At 44.7% G+C, this 23,292-nt stretch overlaps 1 protein-coding gene across 1 annotated transcript in view; it reads right to left on the bottom strand.

Moving 5' to 3' along the window:
• LOC139296467 (microtubule-associated protein 4-like) overlaps positions 1-17,556 on the bottom strand; it is a 65,716-nt gene extending 48,160 nt beyond the window's left edge. The window contains exons 1-5 of the mRNA XM_070918871.1: positions 17,367-17,556; positions 3,439-3,525; positions 2,440-2,517; positions 2,379-2,381; positions 815-1,054 (exon numbers count right to left, since the gene is read on the bottom strand). Coding sequence (XP_070774972.1) covers positions 815-1,054; positions 2,379-2,381; positions 2,440-2,517; positions 3,439-3,525; positions 17,367-17,556 — 598 coding nt within the window. The remainder of the gene's footprint in view (positions 1-814; positions 1,055-2,378; positions 2,382-2,439; positions 2,518-3,438; positions 3,526-17,366) is intronic.
• Between the last annotated feature and the right edge of the window lie 5,736 nt (positions 17,557-23,292).

Genomic DNA, 23,292 nt, shown 5'->3' with positions numbered 1-23,292 from the left:
CTCGGCAACCACAAATCCAGCTTATGCTCTGCTGTCATTCGCCCCCGAGCAGCTATTGATTATTATGAGCATTAACAATTCATGACGAGAGGCAGCTAGAAATTTCATTGGGGAGTCGCCTATTTATTGCCTTTTGTTGTCATCAGACCGCAGTAACTGCTGAAGACATGAAACGATGGGCTGTCGTGTGTTTGTGATTTAAAAAAGGGTCACTGCATGAGTCCCATCTGTCTGTTGATCCAGTTTTGTCGGTGGAAAAAGAGAATAGTGTACAAAGCGTGAAGCCATGGGGTAACCGGCGACGTAAAAGCAGAGCTGGAACCCGTTCCACCTTGAAAACAAGTAGAAAAGGCTGCCCTCTGCTGCTGAAAGCATGTCCTGTGTGGTCAGGCTGCTGCTCCTCTCCTGTCACCACCCGCCCCAGCTGCCCTGCTACAGAAACCCGTGGCAACCTTCCACAGGCTAGAAACAAGAGTTGAGCAGAGCATTTTGGGCTTTCTTAAACCAAATTTAAGATATGACCAGGATTTAGATTTTCCAATTTGGGCCAGGGCTCTAGCTCCAACCTTCTCCGTGAGATGATGTGTGATATATCCAACCATCCCTCCCTAAAACATACACGAAAGCACATGGTCAGTATTTTAGTCTTCCGAGCGCCAGGTGAACTTCGGAGATTTTGTCTGCAAAAGTTTAGGAATCTCAAAGCCACACCACAGATATTGTAACTTCCTCCTCTCTCCTCATTCTCCCGACTCCACCCGCCCCCTGCTGCCCCAGCATACATGACACATGCAACCAACCCTCTTTCTGATACCTGTAGAATGATCCATGGAGGGGATTCCCGGGCCACCAGAAGAAAACAGATCACCGGTTTTAAACGGGCTGCTTCCACTGGTGTTACTGGTGGTTTTGTTTTCCACACCGAACAGGCCTGAACCCTTCTGGGCGTCCGTGGCTGAACCCATCCCAGTTTGGCCGAGAGTGGAGCTCATGCTGGTCTGGAACGGTGGCAGGCCGGACCCCATGGTCCCTCCCATCCCAGACTGAGGGAAGCCTGATGGAGACACAGAACACATGTACATACTTTAAGGAAACTGTAATAATAGTTGTGAGACCAAGTAATAGCATTATTTAACACTTTACCATAACCACCTGCTTAAAGCACAAATCAGGTAAAGTAATGGAAAGAAATGTATTATAATAATAATAATAATAACTAATTGCTACTGATACATTTAAGCACTACCTAACAATGTTAAAGCTACCATATGTATTTTGAAGATCGGCACTTGAACCAACTTTCACGGCGATTACCACATTTTCTACCAATTATAACGAATGCCATCAGAATGTAATATTCTACAATCACATAAACTGCAAATAGTGGCTTCAACTAGTTATTGTTTGGGGTTATACATTCCCATTTACAATCAATCCAGAATGCATGCGCAGCCAGGGGGTAGAAAACATGGCACAAGGCCACGATTTGCTTCATTGCGGACATAGAAACTAAATTTAGAAATTAAGCAACTTGCTGGAAACCAGTCAAAGTAGCCGTTTAAAAAAAAAAAAAAGAGGTACATACATTTCCATGTCCATACATTCTGGATATTACATTAATAATGTCAGCATGTATAAAAATCCTGCCGGCAAAATTTCACTCATAACAAACTCTGTCAATAAAGGATTAAAAAAAAAAGAAAAAACACAATGAAAAATGAACCTCTTTTTAAAATTAAAGCAATAACGTGATGTAGCCACCAAACCTCTCTACCAGCCCTCAACAAGTCGCACATTGAAACTTTAAAGTTAAACTGATCCTCAATGCAAAACCCTCGCACAACAACAGTGAGCCGTTTTACCTCAAAACAAGTGTTTTTTTTTCCCCACCAGGTTCTGTGCACAACTACCCATCACCTTCCAGGACCTTGCACCATATATAATCCATGGCCCTGACCACCCCACTAGAGCTCTCTTCATAACTCTCAGTCAGTCACTATGGTCTGTTTTCCACCCCCTTTTGTGCACAACACCGTCTATAGCAAGCGAATGTGGGGTAAAAAAAAAAAAAAAAAAAAGGAAACAAACAAAGATAAATAAATATCGTGCATATGAGTAATAATAAATAAAATAAGTTATTTGTGTGCATGAAAGTTTAAAAAAAATAAATCACTGCAGCTGTGTGAAGAAATGAAGATAACAAACATTGAGTATTTGTTTTACATCTGCAAAACGATTTAATTTCTCAATAAATTTGCCACATTGTGATATTTAATGATATCCTAAACGAGATAAAGAGCGTAAAGTGCGAAACGTCTACAGCTAGAGTCAAACGCTTTGTGTCTTTAGATGCGAACAGAGAGGAGGGATAATATAACCTGCTTCTAAGTTTGGAGTCAGAGGTAAAAAGGACACAGGAGGTGAAAAAGTAAAGTGGACCTAGAAATGAGTCAGGCATGCTGCTGTCCTTTGTCTTGTTCAGGCTCCACTGATCTGTCCTCCCACCCATCACAGGACCTGAGAGAGAGAGAGAAGGCGGGGGGGAGAGAGAGAGAAGAGTGACCAAGGGAGAGGAACAATTGGAGAATCAGAGGGGACAGTGCAGGGGGGGGGGGGGGGGCAGAGAGCCAGAGTCAAAATGAGTGGGAGGAGTGGAACAAAGACGTGAGGAGGGATGAGGAGCGGAATGATGAATGAACCAGGGGGAAAGAACACAAAAACAAATGGGCAAAGCAAATGCAGACTTTGGAAATATTCACCAGGATCCTAATGCGGCGAGCACCCGCTGACGCTGCATTTTCAATGTGTGTGAGGTTCAACGGAAACACCCAAAAATGCCTGAATACAACACTTTTTTTTTTTTCAAATGAATGACGGCTGAATTCCATTTAGCTACTCCAGCTCACTGGGTCACTTGAATAGAACGGAGCCATCATTAACGTCATTAGTAACGCCCGTGTTGAAGAGGCCTCTGAGCAGATTTTGGCTCAGCAACGCTTTTGTTTATGTGATTTTGTGGCATATTTATAGTAGATGGGAACAGTATTCGTAGTGGCCGCGTGAAGAATGTGACAATGTCCTCATGTGGTGGGGGGTTTAAAGTTTTTGGGACCCAAATGTAAAAGGGGACCGCTTTACCAGTCTCACAAGTATGTGCTTTCAATAGAAAACCCATTTTCTAGGTCCGAGGAGAACGTTTCAAGCTTTTACTTGTGAATATTCATTAAAGACATGGAAAGCTGTGCCCTACAGTGTCATAACTGCTCAAAACAGTTATTTTGGGATTGACCTACAGGGGGCACTACAGCCCTCCCCCCGGGCCTCTGCAAAAACAAAACAAAACAAAACAAAAAAAAATACTCAAAACTTCTTTGCAAACTTTTTCTAAAGTGGGACACGTGTGATGAATAAGTCGCACTCCCTCCCCCCCCCCCTCACCAGACAGGTAGTCAGAGCTGAAGGCAGGCTGTCCAGGTGGGTCCTGGCGTCCCCCTGATGACATCATTGATGACATCATCCCCGGACCTAGAGGAGACAAAGAGAATTATCAACATCATCGCTAATCTAGACACAGTGACATCACGCACAACATCAAATCTCCCATATAGCATGTTGCCCACTGTACAACACAACCCTTTTTAAATGCTGTACGTTGTGCTACTACATGCTACATGCTACATACACATACCTATATACATTTCCAGGTATGGCTCCTCTGAAATACATTACAGACAGAGACCCAGATCTAGGATGGATGACCTACATGTTTCTGACAAACACATACAGCATCCTGCAGGCTTTTCTTCTAAAACTCTCCACATAGCCAGACAGGCTGAAAACTGCACCTGAATCTGTCTGTCTGTCTGTCTGTCTGTCTGTCACTCTGCTCTATCAGCTGTTTAACCGTCACACAGGTGCCTCTTCCCCAAAAACCAGCCTCTCCAGCCTGTTAGTGTGTATTCTGTGTGTGTGTGTGTGTGTGTGTGTGTGTGTGTGTGTACATCTTTTGACAGTGAGGCGAGCAGACACGACACGTCGCCGATGGGACTGTCACCATGGTTACGCAAAGAGAGGACGACAGCATCTGCGCCTCCCTGGGCGACGCTCGCTGTCGGCGGACGTGTCTTGAAGGGTCGATGCGTGTGCGCCACCCGCCGAGGCGCTCGCGGCAAGACACACGCTCGCTCACGTCCACCATCGACAGACACTATAAATAAATGTTTGATGTTGCTATTGAAGGAGCAGGAGCAGGGGTCCGTGGCTACCTAAGTGCCGCTGCGTAATAAAATACATCAAAAGGATGATATAATCCATTGACCGAAGCAAAGGGAAGACCTGCACTGCTGGCTCCATGAAAGCCCATTAGGCAGCACAGACAGAAAAGCTGCTGTACATCATCAACTGTTATCATAACAATAAAAGCACGTTAACAACTAAATCACTGAGAAATAAGTCCTCGGGGGAAGGGGGGGGGGGCATTACATGATCACATCAAGCGAAGCACCACTCATACTGTTTCACGGGTGACCACTCATTGAGCACATTTGGCTGCAGCATAATGAGATCAGAAACCTGATGACTTTTAGAATTAAAGGACCACCTGTCAACAAAAACTAAGTGTGCTACGAATTAAAAAAAAAAAACACCTCAGACTCCTGCAATGGATTTCATGAGATTGCGCTAATGGTGGTGCTATTGTTTAGCCAACCCTCACAGCACATACACCTCAGGTCTTTCGAGACCCAGGTACCACATTCCATCCCGTCTAATTCATTCATTCATTTCAATTAAGCCCCAGTGAAGCGTCTCTGTCCGCGGTCCTGGAACACCCGGGGGAGCGGGTAAACAGTGCAGCCTCACAACGAAAATAGGGCCGAATTTCAACACAGACATCGCGATGTCTTCCTGTTGGAGCATGACCGTTTACTGTGTACCAGGAAAAGACGCCACTGTTGCAGAGAGACGCGGCGGTTTGAACTCCCGTTTTCTATCAGATGCGTCCGGGGGAGATATTTCTGGCTCTGGGCCAACGTCAGTGTAATGGTGGATACCATGAATAATTAACAAGCGTGCATTAACTGCGGGGGTTTTAAGCGTGCTGGATTTGAGTGCAAGTGTGTATCCATTTTTGGGGGCCTGTGAAGACGGGGCATCCGCGAGTTGTTGAATTTTCAGCTGAAACCATGAAAACAAACAAACACACGCACACACACACACACAGCAGGCACAATAACTGCAGAGTCACTCCAGCCTTCCTCTGTCGAGTTTCCCTCCTTGTCGATTACTCTCCAGCTGCCGGTTGCGCCCTCTGGGTCTGACTTCCCTCATCATTGTCACACTTTCCCTCCACACCTCTTTGTGTTCCTTGTTTTTGCCGTCTCTCACTTTTGCATGCGAGATGTTATAGTATCTCTACCTTAAAAGAACCCTTCCGTCCGACCACATTTGGTCAAACTCCGCAAAGACGAGCGGAGCACACGTGCTAGCGGCGTCTTCGTGAGGTTGAGAGTGGGGCTGAGCGATTGTTTTTAGACGAAAATCGCAATTTAAAAAAAAAAGAGCTGCGATTTCTTTTTAGAACTTACATTATTAACGTCTTAAGAAACTGGTAAAGTTAACTGTAGCAAATTCCGTTTGTAAGCTGTATGGCTAATTAAAGCGACGCTGTGACTTTTGCTGAACAGCGGCCACTGTGGCCACCAGGGGAACAAATATGGGGTAATATTAAAAGCTAAAACACAGTAGCGGTAAACAGTGGCAGTCATAAAGTCGCCAAACTGACACAGTAACATCAGCAACACAGCGATGACGATCTAAAGCTCGCCAACATTAGCTAACATCAGCCAGTTGCTGGTCGCATGGTCGCATGGTCGCATGGTGTTGTCAAATGACAAATGCAACGTGTCATTCCATCCGTTTTTCTTTTCTTCTTCTTCTTTTTTTTTTTTTAATGTATAAACAAGTGTGATTATGCTTAATACGAACTTCTCTTGTTGGAAACAAACCAACAGAGCCCCGGAGCTTCATTTAGAGGAAAGAATCAGACAATTGGAATATCGGTTCGAAAAACTGCAGTTAGATATTTTACTCAAATCATTTAGCCCAAGTTTATGGGAGCTGTGCTGCCTTCAGAGACACCAGCGCTGTCAACAAAACACCGGCACTAACGTTTCATAGAAGCCACATGTACATACATCCACGTGAAAAGAGGCGCACAGTCTGGCTGTAAATGAATGAATAAGCCAAATAAAGTTTGTTCTGTTCTGGCCCCCTAAACTTTTCGCTCTTGTTCTCTCTCGCTCTCCCACACACCCCCATAACCAACGCGCACACGCAGCATGCAGGCACAGTCGGAAACCCAGACAGTCGTCTGAGGACAGCGCGCCAGTATCAAGCCTCAAGGTCAGCACCTTCTTCTTTTTTTTTTTTTTTTTTTTTTTTTTTCCAAACATGATTTTTATGGCATTTCTGCATCACTGGACTGGAAGCTCTTCAAAAAAAAACACACTGCCAGGAGAAACAAAGTCCAAATATACAAGCGGGGGGGGGAACCACCGCAAAAATAGCTCGCATTGCGTACTTTGAAGAAAATACAGCCTGACGGGCTCACCACTGCGCATGACACGCGCATTTCACGTCATTAATCAGCACCTGTTACACTGCGGTATATGGTCATTTGGCGAAGCTGACCTTCCATCGTGGCTCATCTTGTAAAATCATGATTGACAGTAACTTTAACCGCTCAGGTCATTTGGGCTCCTAGCTTTTCCCCTCAAAAAAACAAACAAACAGAGAGCTTCCCCCGGTTGTTAGGGCTCACATGGCTAATCTGACCGAAAGTTCACGTCCATTTTTACGTACTTCCGCCTCACCAGTTTGAACCATTATCTGTCTCTCACAAGTCCTCAAACTTAACGGGAACGCGACACTTAAATTGTTGGGAGTGCACCTTTAAAAAGGCTGCCGACGGAGCCTCCAACTCACGCGTTTCTTCCCGGAGGTCACAAGGGCAGAGCCGTCTGCTGTGCAGTGCCTCCGGAGCGGCTCGGGGCTCGCTGAAGTGCACTTTGCGGCGATGGGCCACATGCTGTATAGGGGTACCAACCCAGTTGCACTTCAGCTCACAGCAAGAGTACAGCTTCCAGATGATGGCAGTCAGCCTCTGGGCAAACCTGCTGCCTCTATATTTAGATGAACATCTTTTGGGTCAGTTACAGTTGTGCGGCAAGGTCAATGTGGGATACGTCTGTATATATTGTTTTTAATGCTGTGCTCATATCAGTATGGTAGCTGCATGTTTTATGTTTTGGAATCACTTCCATCATTTTTGTGAGGTTTTTTTTTTTTTTTTTTTTTTTTTTTAAACGTGACTGACATGTTTCACAAGGCAACAGTAAACCCCCCCCCCCCCTCCCGAATGCTGCAGTTTTGACCTTTACACGCAATTGTAGAGGAACCATTTGGCTAATCAGTGTAATAAGCCTGCCGAGTTCAGCCCTAATCTGATAAACGACGTCTAGCATGAACATGTCAATACTCCAGGAAGCTGTGACGGACCAATGAGGCCAATCCAAAGTCCTAGATTTTGATATTGTGGCTTTAAAGTTAAAGAGGCAGGTTCAGATAAAAATCACTGAATCTCGCTCGCTCCTTTTCAGTATTTCCCAACATGCTCCGATGAGGCTGCTTATTTTCCAACCAGAAGACTGGGGTTATAGGTAATTTTGTTTTGTTTCCCCTGTTGTTTAAACACACACACCATGAAAACCCACAGTGAAATCCCATCTTTCCCCATAATAGTCTCCTGATGCTTTCATGTTGTCCTTGGCCTGCCCCCTACTCCATGCTGCTCCTGCAGCTAATATTGGCGTGCGTATGTTGCTAATGCTAAAGTCTCTCTCTCTCCAAGCCAAGGACAGGGGAGGTTAGCGTCAAACTACAGCATCCCATCCTCAGTCACAGCTGTCACCATCTCTGGAGAGAGACAAGCACTTAGGAGTGAGGGGGAGAGAGAGAGTGGAGGGGTGAAAAGTAAGGGAGGGATGAGGGCCGGCAGTGGTTAGTAAGGGGATAACTGGAAGCTCCAATTAACTGTAAAAACAAATACATTGCATTTTAAGGGATAAAGATGGCTATACTCTACGTTTTTCTTACTGACAACAGGCCAAGACCAAAACCAACAATGCCTTAGTCTGTCTCTCAGTACTCTCTGACTTCCCTACCCTGTTTGTGGCCTGATGCCCATTGGTTCCTGTGTCCCAATGCGTCACAAGTATACAGTTTAAGAAAATTGCTGAACCTCTTTTTTTTTTTTTTTTGGATCACTCTCGTTTTTAGCAAATGTTACACAAACAGGAGGAAATTTTATGGGGGGGGGGGACTACTTTCAGCGGCGGATTAATCCACTGTACTACAGTGTGTGTGTCGTACAATAGAATATGTCACCCTGTGCCGCAGCGTGAAATGAAACAGTTTAAAGAAGCCACGCTGATTTAAACTCAATTCATTGTTGCTCGTTGTCCCTTTCATTTTTAAAATGTAGAACATCGCCAGCGTTTGAAACGGTTTCACATTTCACAGCAACATCACCTGTAGGCAAGCTAGTTAGCTTGGACAGCTACAGTGCTGACTGACTAGCTGTGTCACCCTCTGGTGTGATCGGGCCTTTATCCTTTAAAGTGCTTCAAGTCGAGATGAAACGGCATTTTGAGAGTATCTAACACGTGTTGCCAAGGAGGTTGGGAGGAATTTGATTTGAGCATTGAAAAGTGGGCGTGACGGTCGTGCGATGGGTGGATGTCATGGTATTATTGGTTGACATCGGTTGGTTCAAGCTCATGTGCACACGCGTCATATTTTGGTTTTACAGGAAGAAAACATGATTGGATTTTGATATAAGAATACAAAAAAATTGGGATGTGTTGTTAGACAGGGATGTGATCTCAAAGGGTTAAAAAGGGGATTGTTTTCATTTCATCTCGACTTTTAATCAAAGCCGGATATTCACACCAACATGAATGGCAGCAAACCTGCCAGTGTTACTGTACAACGTTTTACCACATACATCACGCTAATGCTACTTTGACAGTGATGGAAATCAGTCTGGTATAAGACAGAAGGGGGGGAAAGGGGCTCGAAAGAAATAAAAAGGAGGGGAGGTGAGCGCCCTTAACTGAAAACAAAGTGAATGACGCAGAACAAAAAAACAACGATCTAAGAGAAAGTAAGGGAGAAACAGAGATGTATGACGTCAGAGCAAAGAAACAAAGCGAGGCTAAGCACGTGGAGACGAGGGAGTTGCTCAGGTAAGTCTCCCTCTCCCCTGGGGGGTAGACGGCGCTGTGCTCCTGCCAACCATTATTAACGGCAACGACAACACACTCCAGATGCTCCGTAATAATGGCGCAATCCCATGGCCACTGAATACATGATGCAAATCCTGTTACTGTGACTGACAGACTGTGGGGCCGGTGGTACCTCTGGGGGTGGGGGGGGGGGGGGCCTGTGTTTGAGCTGTCAAACAAAGGCTCGTTTCACGTTTCTATTTACTACTACAAAGTGTGTTTTCACCCAACCACACGGCCTCTACGGCCTTCCTACCTTCAACAAAGTCGTTCTTTTATGAATGATTACGATGTCTGACTACATGTTGTGCTGTGGTTTGAAATGTTTCTGGACCTCAGAGTGTTGCCCATTTCGGCGCAGTTGGGGAGGGGCCAACCTGACTGACTGTTGCCATGCTCCTGTCTGTCTGTCTGTCTGTCTGCCTGCCTGCCTGCCTGCCTGTCCGTCCGTCAGTGTCGTACTCCAGAAGTGCTGTAAAAGCTTCCCTTACATCATACTCACTTCAACATATTTGCTGAACTCAGCACACTCACACACACATGTCCTAGTTGTTGGCAGTGACAGCCAAGGTGTGTGTGTGTGTGTGTGTGTGTGTGTGTGATGACCTCACCAGAAGTGCATGTGTGTGAAGCTGCAGGTACTGATGCTCCACTGTACTGCAGTCTATATCACACACACACACACACATAGAGAGAGAGAGAGAACACTTGTTAAGGCAGAGGTCCCTCGTCCTTCTCTCTCTCTCTCACCACTGTACCTCCATCCCACATACGTACAGTAAAAGTACACACACACACACACACACTGCAGGGATGTTTTATCATGCCTCAGCAAACACATCGCCCTCCCAGCACTGGTAGAAACACTAGCAGACTGCAGTGTCTGCAGGCACTTCTATTTTAACCGGCGCAGCTTTTCTAGTCTTTGCGGCGCTGGTTTAGCGGCTCAGGAAACTCACAGACCAATTGCGTTCGAGTTACGCCAGCCCACGTGATGCTACTCAGCCAATTAAATCTGTGCACTCCAGGCGATAAACACTGTGAGTCTGAATACAGACGGACGAGAGAGGTGAGAGGCGAGTGACAGATGATAAGAGGAGGTAACGACACAGGGAGACAGACTGTGAAGTCAAGATGTGAAACAGTTAACAAAGAAAAAAGGGAAACTCAAGCTGCTGCTACACTTTATTTTGTTTTTCTAAAATTAAGCACTTTATTTTAAGATGCATAATTTTTCAAAAGCTATTTTATTTATTTTCTCTATTTTGAATATGGTCAAAATGTTTTTGAATTGTACTTTCTTTATTTGATTTGACAGTCAGGTGTTGATCACATGCAGACGTTGATACAACTACTAGGCTAATTCAATATATAATCACACTAAATCACAACGCAAGTTAGACGTTATGATGTTACGGACCTTTGCTTGAGGACATTTTCTCTAACTGGACCTCTTCGAACTTTAGTTGAACACCCCTGCTTTATGGTATACCTCCAGGACTGACAGATCCTTATGTCTTATCTCAAAATTCTACTTTACTAATTTAAACTCACACAGGAAAATATCAGGGTTTTTTTTTTTAAAGAGCAGCACTGTAGGTGCCGTGCAAAAGGAGCTGGAGGAAGAACAACGAGGCAGAACTAAAGGTATGCCCTCACTGACATTGAGGACAGACAAGCTTTTGGTTTCCGATTCAGTTCACATAGCAGGAGTCGGGGTTTATTACGGGCCTTCATCGAAGCCGAGGCCTCAAACGACTTCACAGCTTCCACGTTACTAACACTGGAACGAACGAGGAAAAAAAAGCACGGCGCTTCCCACTCCAGAATTCAACAGACGAGACAAGATGAACAAGGTGCGAGGCGGGAGAGGGACGAAAAAGAAGAAACGGAGAGACAGATGGAGAAGCGAAGGGATGACGCGGCGGTTTAACGCAACAAACGAGAAGAAGGCAGAGGATGAAGAGGATAGAGGAGAGTCAGGGACAGGCGAAAAAGAAAAGCAGAGACATAGCTGTTGAAAAGAAGGGAGACTTAAGAGATGGGGAGACACTCCCTTGTCTCAGACTATAGATCTCAATGATTGGTAGTGATTCTGACATGTACCCTGACCATCCAACTAGATATGCCAATATGTCAGTCTGGTAAGCTGTTATGTAAGAAATATTTTACATTAATATGGAACATTTTTCACCTGCTTTCATGTCGTATTATTGTAATGATTATTGTCGTACTGTGAAGGCCGACAGATAGATATCAAAAGTCTATACTGCGTTTGCTACAACACACACATTTATTATTCGTTTGCGTTCGACAGTGGGCTGTCATCCTCGAGTTTGCCAATTTGGAGTCTGAGCAGGATCTGATCGGATGCAAACTTGCAGAGTTACGTAAGGCGGCTGTGCCTGAGCTCTGTGCATTTGCAACAAATAGCATTTCAAATTCTGCAGGAAAAATAAAAACTCTACTCTTACATATGATAAGAAACGCGAGGGTCTTCAGCTCTGTCATGCCAATATTAGCTGAAGTAGTTGACAAGCTAACTAACTGCTAAGAGACCACCCACTTTTGAGCCCACAATACTTCAAATACACAAACAAAATAATATATAAAAATCATTTACCGCTGGAAACCGTCAGGCACTCACTCTGGCACTCAGGGCCAACAGTTAAAAGGAATGGATATAGAGAAACTTTAGGATTAGCATTAGCATTAGTATTAGCATTGCACTCCCTTTAAGATTGGATGGACAGTTAAAAAGAAAAGATCAAAATCGACTGTCTTTTTTATTCCACTCATTGTTCCTTCTTGTCAAAACCTGGTGCGTAAATTACCCGCAACGCAACTGTGGTGTGTTACGCTAGTGGCGGCTAATGTAGCCTCGAGCCTCTAGCTTGAGGAGCGGGCAACAGAAGTCTGGTAAGCTCACTTCTTTCTAACTCCACACAACCAGATTTTTCTTTCTTGAGACCCAACAGATGCTGACTCAGGTGACATCACATTAAGACTTTAAGACCAGGAGGGACACTGCTAACTCAAAAGGGACCACCAGAAGCATCCCAGTGGGACTCCGTTATGGGGCTGGGCTGTCCGAACATCTAGTCTTCAATTCACAGGGACTCAGCACTTTCCACAAACCGTTCACCGCCTTCGGATCTCTGCTGGTACACCCTAAAGACAAAACTGGAGTTGTGTATGACATCAACTGTGACAGCTGTGGGGGACACACACACCGGTAAAACAGCAAGGACCCTGAACAGAAACAACTTTGTCTGTGGACACCAGACCAAAACTGGTCCCAGCATCCAATAGGAAAGGGGTCAAAGGTCATCAACCAGGAGTCAGTCGACTGAAAGATCAAGAACATCAGAGGCGGGGGTTACCAATTGATAAGAAAACGTTTGAGAAACCCTGTGGTAGAACATCTGCTGTCAGCACACAGTCTCTTCCTATTACACAGGAACGCCCATATGGCTCATACAGAACGTAGCCTACAGGCCCATATAGTCACCATTGTTTTAGTCACACGGCCAGAGGGTGTGTGCCTGCTTTTGGTTATCATTATTATACCAGCTGTGCATGAGTATGTCAAAGACTATGTGAGATTATACGGCAGACGGATGGTTTATCATAAAGGGTTGACAGAAAATACATATGTGCCATCTGTGTTTAGCATCATAAATATCAAACCAATCAACGAGACCTCATCTATCTCTGGATCCATGTCGGTATCTGTGGTCCGTCCGTAACCTTCACGCAATCTCATTAACATGACGAATCTGGAAAGATTACGAGGCTTTTTTGTTGGTCACATCATGGTCATGTGAGGTGATATCAAGAGCCATGTGGAATAAACTGATCTTTCAAAGTCATACTGATGTGGCATAATAGCCATCTCTACAGAAACAAGATTTTGGGAAGAGAGTCTACTCCACCTGTCAACTTGAATTACAAAACACTGAAAAAGTACCAGAAATACAATTACATAATTTATATTTGCAACATATGTCAGAACAACTGCTTCTTCATAGTTAGTACAGACCAGGCGGAATCACAATCACGTGAGCAGTTCGCGTGCTTTCTGGACGCCACTTCGTGTTTCTGAGCTATCGAACATATCAGATGTAGATGCTTCAATAGCCCCAATGGTTGCAAAGTTAGCATGTAGCTACAATGCTAAACTAATGTAACACTAGCTCAAAGTGGTGAAGCGTCAGTCAGTAATGTGAACTATACAGCAACATTTACAAAACATTTATTAACATTAGCCACCATAAGCCCGTGGTCACACCAGATGTAAGGGTGTACCAGCAAAACCCTTGAGTGTACTGAACTGAGCAGCAGTGTTTTTTTTGGTTTTTTTTTTTATTGCTTATGAATTCAACTTTCTGTAAGAGGAAGAAGGTGTTATTTCTTCTTTCAAAAGTCACATAGTGTCGCTCTAATGTGAACCATACAGACGGCATGGGCATGGTGTGGACACAGGTCGATTCGGTAACACCGAGTTCCTCCTCTTAACCATTCTCATCATTGTCATCTGTGGGGGAGGTACATAAAAAAAAAAAAACTGTCACTGTGAATGCGGCGTTTCTGATGTTGGTGTGCTATAAAAGAAATGGAAGTTTGTCTAATGCATTACCGGCTACGATACATATCAAACAGCCCCGCATACAGTAATATGAGAAGGTATCATCAACTCAGTGTTGAGTAGCTTACTCGCTTTCTCTAAGTTTCCTAGGTCTAACAAAAGTTATACGGAAGGAAAAAACTGTGTGTACTCTCCATACAAAGTGACATAAGGCGTCACAATAGAATTATTCTTGATATTCACAAATAAAACATATCTCATAATCTTTAAGTGAATGAATAGAAGAATGCGGTGTCTCTCCGCGACAACTGAGCCAGCACCAGTTTTCAAGTTCAGTTTACTCGTCGTGAAGCGCGTTACTCAGCCTGTGAAAAGACTTGTGTATGGTATTATGTGGCTTTGGAGGGAGCTTTCGAAAGTCGGGGAAAAAAAAGCCCCATCAAAATAAAAATGCTGTCGAGCTGCAGTGTGGGAAATGTAGGAGCCAGCGTTTTTTGGACCTCGACCCATTAGGGACTAAAAGTCAGGATATCTTGTTGTCTCTTGTACACCCCCCGACAACGTGGAAGTAGTGATGTTAGACTCGCGAACACAAGACCCAGGTCAACCTCCGACTCCGAGCGTCTCCCTGAGTTAACTTGTTGATTCATTAAAAAAATAAAGAACCAAAAGAGTCGTTCGTGGGTCGGTTCGCTGGTGGCTGAACGAAACGAGCCGGGTTGCTTAAAAGAACCGGTCCTCTCATCACGATATGGAAGCGAAGCACTATATCACTATAGAATTTGATCACCATGCCCATCTACAAGTGCCATGGATTGGAGTTGTTGGTCCCCTACAGCTCTGGACTGTTGCGTGTCAAACACTGACAGCTAGACAGGTTAACATTCAACTCATTGGACCAGACTGTGCCACTGGCAGGGTGCTAATTCTGTGCGTGTGTGTGTGGCGATGGTAATGATGCTAATACAGCACTGTCTCCAGGCTTAACAGCGACAGGAAGAGAGGAAGACGGAGACGACGGGTGGGACGGAGACTGAAGGGAAAAAAGAAAGCAGGGGGGAAAAAAAGAAGCTGATGGGGGGGGGAAAAGAAGTACAGACGGAGCGAACGAAGGGTGAGGCCAAAAAAAAAAACAAGGCAGAAAATTAAGGTGAGAGATAAAGACAAAGGAAGACCGTCCTACAGCTAATTTAAGTCTAGACAGGGTTGGCGAGTGTCAAAGCAATTACACTTAGTCTTTAAAGCACACACACACACACTCCTGGGAGGACCCCGGATGGCCCTGATGCGTAGAGCAGAATCTGAGGAGCTTGGAGTTTCTGTATCTTGCGCAGTGATGTAAACAAAAACAAGTCCAAAAACAAGTTGGACTGCTGCTGACTGTAGCTAATATCGAAGTCCCATCTCGTAATTTTCCACGGTTTGAATTTAGCCAAAGGCCCCACATCAAAGCGAGACACGTCTCAGAACGCCGTACCCAACCTTGTTGAAAGCATTAATTATTAACGCCATCATGTCTCTGTAACAACCGGGGTGGGGGGGGTGTTCAATTTAACATCAGTTAAGTTATCACTGCATTGTTAACACAAAGATCTTCGGTGAGAAACTGTAACAGCGGAGCCGAATAATTATAATTCTTACCGTTTTTACGTCAAAAGCAGGATTTGAGCCACAAATGGCATTTCAAGCTGCGTGTGCGATCAAGCCGTACGTTTTACGCACACAAATACAAGCTTGGCCGGCTGGAGCTAATTACAGTTTATTTCGACGAGCTGGTCAAGCTACAAAATGAAACTTTGTACGCGTGTGTGTGACGGTGTTTTCTAGTGTTACATATTCATATGCGGCCCCGGAAGTTGGCCGTATCATGAACACGAGCCTGGCTTTACTCCATGGCACAGGCCCACAGAGGGACTGAAGCAACCGCATGTGGACGTCCTCTCTATAGAACAGAAACTACAACAGCCCCCCCCCCCCCCATCCCCTCCCCTTGAAGTTTCCTTCATATAATAACCCATGTCTCTGTGTGTCTACGGGGCGTTTGTGTCTGCTCTATTTAACTCTCCAGCCTGGACGACCCCCTTATTCTCCCATCCTTCGCTCTCCTCTTCCTCAAACCCTCCAGTTTGCTCTTCTCTACCTTACTTCTCTCTTAATCTCAGCTCTACCCTTCCCATGTTGACGCAGAGCTTATCCCGTCTCTCTGCGATGTCATTGTAGAAAACTCTGAAACCACTGTGAAATACATTTTTTTCCATCAAAAGACTCCTTTTTAAAAAGGCACTTTTAACCCAACAACTAACGCAATGGTCTGCTTTGTTTCAAGGAACAGAAAATATTGCAAACAGGTTATGGCTTATATGTGCTGGGGGAAAGACCAGTGACATTTTGTGCGACGCCAGTAAAGACTGAAGAGGTGGGGGCTAATTAAATTAGCCAGCTATCTTAGCTGCTGATATCATGTCTTCCGTGGCTCCGGATGACGTTAAAGGCTTTTATAATATTCCTAATCCTACTGGGATTTAGAGCATATAGAGCATATGTGGTAGGTTTGGTGACTTTACGGTGAGCTTAATAGACTTTACACTGTAATGTCATTTCTCATGTCATGTCATCAGCATTTATACCTGGTTAGTTTGTTAAACTTCAGTTTTAATGTATGGAAGGGGGGGGGGGAGTGGTTCCCGGGCTAATTGAATGGACTGGAAGACAGTTTTAGCTTCACGACAGCACATAAACGCACCATTCCTCTACCATCAAACTCAGAGGTGCGCTATCGTGGGATGATCAGGGCTGGAAGACCCGCATACTAGCGTGCAAACAAGTACTTCGCAAAAAAGAAGTAACTCTGCCACTCTGCCACTCAGCAAGGCAGCGATGCAGCGAGCAGAGTCTGTCCAATTAGAACTACTCGTGGGCGGGACATCCTATCCTGCTCGCTGATAAACACGGAACTACACAGGGGGAACGTGTATCTCTGCCATGGACATTTGTCAGAGGATAAAAGATCATAATTTCACTTGTGTTTTTTTATGGGCGAATCACTGGATTTTATAGGACAATTCGGCAAAATATTGCCAAGCTAAAATATGGCTACATGCTTTGGGAAACGAATGGCTCTCATGGAGGGTGTCATCAGAGAATAGTTATTTGGCTTGAACATGCAAAACTGGCATGGTCCGCTCAGAGTTTTTCAGTTTTTCAGCCAGTTCACCAGCTTGGAACGGGAGCCCAATTTCACTGAGACAAATTCAAGCCCAGTGGTGTCAACATATCCAAACGGCTGATTTTCTCCTAAATGCCTCCCAGCCCAGTCAGCTCTAACGTCTCGGAGAAAAGCGATCTCTCCCCTGCAAGGGCTCAACATCACATTAAAAAGGGGAGAAGCATCACTCCCTCCTCGCGTCTTTGCATAAACGCTCGCGGCCACTTACCGCTCTTGGTGTCCTTCCCGTCCAGTAAGGGTCGGTAGTCGCTTTTGGAGACCGTCTCCCCCACCTTGTCGTCATAGCTCTCTTTCTCCAGCGTGGCCACAAAGTCTCTCTTCAGCAGGGCCTCCGCCGGGGCCCCGCCTGGGACCCCACCTCCGCCCCCACCCAGAGCATCTCGCAGGCTCAGGTCCATGGTCCTGTTGCTGGAGACGAGAAGGAGAGACGGGGGCGATTACTTTTATTATTCTGTGCGTATTGCTATTTGTTTTCGCCTTTACCCACTCCACTTCACAGGTTGTCGGATAGTCATATTGCCTGTGTGTCACAAATAAAACTTCTTCTATTCCAGCGACCGTCACACTTATTATTTGTATGCGAGCGGCCACTTCGCACCTTTTACAAGCCTGTGGATTCAGGGGAGCGGCGGTGCGACCGCAGATGCAGCCTGGTAATAAAAAACCACCTCAGAACAAATAAAGAAACCGCCACATGTTGCGCTGTCCGATGAGCTTCCTTTCCTCTGTATCTCCGTTCTCGCTGCTCTACTTTCTGTTCTCTCTCTCTTGATTCAGTTTAGTGGCACACGCTCGACTGCGCAACCATTTCCTGAGATGAATTGATGTTTGCAATTTGAGCCGAAGCAGTAACAACAACTGAAACTCAACAAAGTGTTCATTTCTTTTTATAGAAATAAATGAATTCTGATTCCAAAATAATCCCCCCCAAAAAAACACGACTGTCTCATTCTGACAATATGTCATGAATGTTAAGCATAGCAGGTTGGTAGTTAGGGTTCACCCTGAAGACAGTATCCAGGCAGGGAACGTGAAAAACAATTGTGTCCATTTTTCTGACAGGTTTGGTTTTAATTAGTTATTTGATGCTATACGAATGGGGCGAGATGTCATGATTGACAGCTGTGATTGACTCGCCATTGGGTCGGGCAGGTGTACGGGCAGGACCTTGATATTGCGGGGGGGGGGGGGGGGGGGGGGCGATCACCACTGCGCAGACTCAAATGATGCAAATGGCCATCTTTATAGACAGTCTATTACTGACGTAGAAAACAATGGCTGCGACTGTTTCTGCTGATAAAGCCAAATAAAACATAGTGGAATTGATTGATGGTTATCTATACTGAGGTAAACAATGTCATGAACCTTGTCAGTAATTAAACAGATTTAGCCCCCCCCCCCCCCCACCCACCCAAAAACACAACGTTTACCTTTATATTACTGTAAAAAAAAAAGTCAAAATTCACATACAATGCTAATACAGGAGGTAGCAGCGAGGATGCAGAGCTCAGCGTTGTTGTATGCATACTGAACGAGTGGCCATTCCTCCCACGATCCGATTGGTCAGGAGTTTTGACTGGTTTCGATCCGATACTCTTAACCGACGCGTTGTTTGGCGTTTCCAAAATGGAAATAAACAGAGGAGGAACTGGGACAGCTAAACCAACGTCAACTTCTGGGGAAAAGCTGGAACGAAGACTGGAAACTTTCAACAAACACCTTTCCCGTACTCAAAGCAGCTGTGTTCAAAGATTTCAAAATAAAAGAAAGATAAAACTCTCAACCTTAAAAAAAGGTGGAGTACGGGTTGGAGTCCTTCTTCACTCCACCTGCTCGAAGCCACAAACATGAAACATAAACGGAGTGTCCCAGCACGAGGACAGCATGACCACTGAACAAACTCTTCTTTCTGTTTATCCCTCCATCCACCCTCCCAGCAAACAAGCTGTCATTGTCTTGCAACTGTACCCCCCCCCCCCCACCACCACCACCACCACCACCACCACACACACACACACACAGTGGCCAGGAGCCAGTATGAGGACATACAGTAGAGTGTTAGCAGGCCTTGAGTGGAACTGTAGGCCATTGTTTCAGGGGAGGGACACAGTACAGTGGACACCTCACACGACACACACTTTCACTTTGGGTTTTCTACCTCTTCACTCACTCCGTTGCTGCCATCATCGCCTCGGATTTCGTGTCATGCGTCTCTCAAATACACACATTTCACTATGAAGTCTGGTTACAGAGAGGCTTTACCGCACAGCACTCTCTCTCTCTGTCAGACACACACACACACACACACACACACTCACACTGCACTCAATAATCACTCTAATACAAAAAATGAACCAATCCCAAATAGAGGCTTCCTCACCTCTATTGCCCTCTTTGCGTATTATTCTGCCATATTTATCGCTCCATTGGAGAGGTTTCATAAGCCAGAATATTCAGTGGCCTGGAGCTGGTGTTCTTTGTTTTCTCTCACCCAGTCTGCCTCTCATTACTCACAATAGCAGTTTTATTTTTTTTTGTTTTTGTTTTGTTCTTGTTATTGTTGTTGTTTTAATTATTAATGCACATCTCTGCTTATCCCAGGCTGAGTTGAGTTTAACAGACAAAGACACGCCGTTTTTCACCAACGCTGAGACTTTGCATGACCCCGAATTCAGATTTATGAGAATATTTTTTGACGACTCCTTCCGGATCTGTGGAGGCAGCTTGATAACCTCCGGTCCAACAGGAAAGGAGTGAAGACCACTGTGCAAGCACATGGGAAATGCACCTCGGCAAAGCCCTCGCTGCACTGGATAAAACCGAGGATTATTCCCCTCCTTCAGCAAAGTGGAATTGTAGCCCATACATAAGCTACTGCTACGCATTCGCTTAAAGCTGCACTAATCAATATTTTTCATATTAACAATGTTTAAAAAATGATGTGTAATGGGAACGGAGTCACACGTAGTAATGGACCCAGAGACTCTGCGTGTCCTTTCAGCTCAACAGAGCTTTTTGGTCTATTTTGGGACTTTGTTTTGGGGGTAAAAGCACTGATGCTTTTACACCATGACTCCTCCAATTTCCACACGGCTGTCCATCAGAAACGTCTCGCATAGCCAGACCTGGCGCCACACTTTGGAGACAGGTCTGGCTCAACCCGCCGTCGTCCTGGGATGGAGGGGTGGGGGGTTGTTTGTTTTTTGTCATTACCACCATCAGATTTCATTTCTGCATCAGAATGAAACTTAATATAAACTTGTTCCGTAATGATTAGACAATAATTGATTAGTCGAAAAATAATTGACTACTACTTTCAAGCAAAAATGGTGATAATTCTCAGGCAAGTCCAGCAAGTCAAATGTAAATACTCGCTGTATCTTATTTGGTCTTATCTAATACTAAACTAAAGAGAGAGAGAGAAAGGGAGAGATGATGATGATGATGATGATGTTGATGATGAGGGGTTGTTGGGTGAGACAGCTGTTGCACTCTGAGGGATTAAAAACTATCTGCGCACCCACAATCCCCTGCTCCAGCATCCGCCACCTCTCCCTCTCTGAAGCCAACCGTCTGCTACATAATCACCTCATCCTCCAGAACACTGACAGTTCTCACGCAGGCGCACACACACGCACACACAGCCTTGTTTCCAACACTTCAGAGGACATTAGATTGACTTACATTAATGTCCTGGAGACTTACTAGCCCTTAACCTAACCTTAAACCACGTCTTCACCCTAAAATGTGATGATTTACGTTGTGGGGACTTGCGTTTTGTCCCCAAAGAGAAGGCAAGTCCCCACAACGCAACTGTATAAAAAGATCTGTGTCCCTACAACATGATTAATACGGAGCCACACACACACACACACACACACACACACACACACACACACACACACACACACACACACACAAACACACACAAACACACACAGAGACAAAGGACACAGATCAACAAAACGTTGAAAAATCAAAATACGGGACAGATTTGGTGGATGATGTTTTTGTGTGTGTAGTGTGTGTGGTGTGTGTGTGGTGTGTGTGTGTGAGAGAGAGAGTGTGTGAACATGAGCCATTACCTAAATGAAGCTCCCTCCTGTCACCTCACTGTACTCTACACAAATCAGCAGTAGCTGGATTTTTTTTATTTTGATTATTTTGTTTGTTTTTTAAACAATTTTTTTTTTTTTTATGAAAAATTGCAATTTGTGCTGCTGTGGCAGTGTTGTCGTTTTAACATTACTGGGAAAAGGATGTTACATATAATCATAATCAGTTCCAGTGAGACCAATAAGGATTGCAATATGCAAGATAAACTCAGCTCAGGAAAACAAACATGTAATACTTTAATATTAGTATTTTTTAATATATATATATGTAAAAACAATGCTTGTAAAAGAAATTAAAATGAGTCATTTTCAATAACAGTAAGCATATGAAGCAGAAAATTAAACTACAGCCTTTATTTGATCATTTCATACCCTTTGCCCTGGCTGTTAGGTGGGTTAAGTGGGTAAATGTCAGCACAGCACGTTTTGCCCTGAGTCAGGTCTGTCAGGTTGAGTGTTTACTCCGCAGACTGTCTATAAAGATGGCCGACGCGTCTCCGCTTCCTCCCACTGTACAAAAATGAAGCCAAACTCTCCCGGATACGGCCGCTGCCATCTCGCGCTGGTGACGCCATTTGCAGCCAGAGTCTGCGCAGTGATGATGGGGTGATGGGGTGATGGGGGGGGGGCGCACACCACAGTCAATCACAGCTGTCAATCATGACGCCTCATCCCGTTTTTATAGCATCATATAACTCATTAAAGTCAAACTTGTCAGACGAGCGATCGAGACGTTTTGGGGAGCTGTCATGTCGTCCATCTTTATATGCATGTCTACGGTTTACTCCCAGAGTCCTGCTTCAAACAAGCTCCAAAAACAAAACGTTCAGCTCATAGAGTAGAATTAGAGACTATATATTATATAGATTATATAAGACAAAGCATTCTCACTATGTTGATGCTGAACTGAATACGTCCGCTGGTTTTAGAGTGTTTAATTAAGATTTTTCCCCATTACCACACAATATTCTCTAGTTGTTGCACATTCACAGCAAGCGTGAGGTCACTGATACAAACATGAATGAGTGTGACCACGAGTTTGTCGTCTCACTTCTCTTCTCAGCACGATGACAAAGAAAAAAAAAACCCCAAAACCCCCAAAAATAATCATTGTAAATCCCGAGTTTGCTCGGGTGCGGCAACAAAAACAAACACGCTGCTCATCAAAAGCACTCTTAGCGTGAAAAATTAGAGTGGGCGGCCGGCGTTCCCTGTAACATGAATGCATCAACGAAAACATAGCGAGTAAAACGCAACAAAGCGCGTAGCTATCTGCTCTTCTGCGCAGTTTCCAACGCATCAGTCGCTCATGTCGGTTATCCTCAACTGCTGGAACCAATTCCACGTCATGTGATCGCGAGCACGATCGACACCCCTGAAAAGTGGCTATAGAAGTTTCCAACGGGTTCAGCGGCGCCAGTGGTGGCGTTAGAGGACCCGAAACTATGTGAAATGATGACTACAGCACCAGAGCAGCACCATACTGTGACAGAAAGAAAGAGTCCTGACTAGAGCTGCAGCGGTTACTCGATGAATGGGTTGGAAGAAAATTAGTTGTCAACTATTTCGATAAGCGATTAATCGTTTTTCCAAGCAAAAATGTCAAATATTTGTTGTTTCCGGCTTCTTAAATGCGAGGATTTGCTGCTTGTCTTTGCCGTTTATGGCGGCATATGAAGAGTCTTTGGGTTTTGGGGGCTGTTGTTTTGGACAAAAGAAGCAATTTGACTTTGTCACTTTGGGATCTGGGGAAAATTCTTTTTAAAACAGACTGAACAATCAATGATAATGAAAATAATCGTTAGCTGCAGCCTGAGTTCCGACATGAAGTTAAGGAAAGAAAAGCAAAGCCGGTCCATGAGAGGCCGTCAAGGGGGCGTGACGGTAGACAATATTAGACAATGAAACATTCAGAGAGGATGATACTGGACAGAGTCCTGCTCATGATGATGATGATGATGATAATGATATGATGAACGGAACATTACTGTAACTTTGCATTAGGTGGGTCTTATTACT

The sequence above is a fragment of the Enoplosus armatus genome, chromosome 14, assembly GCF_043641665.1.
Source record: "Enoplosus armatus isolate fEnoArm2 chromosome 14, fEnoArm2.hap1, whole genome shotgun sequence".
Taxonomy (NCBI): Eukaryota; Metazoa; Chordata; class Actinopteri; order Centrarchiformes; family Enoplosidae; genus Enoplosus; species Enoplosus armatus.
Note: the sequence above shows the minus strand (reverse complement) of the source record. Positions and strands in the feature narration are given on the sequence as shown.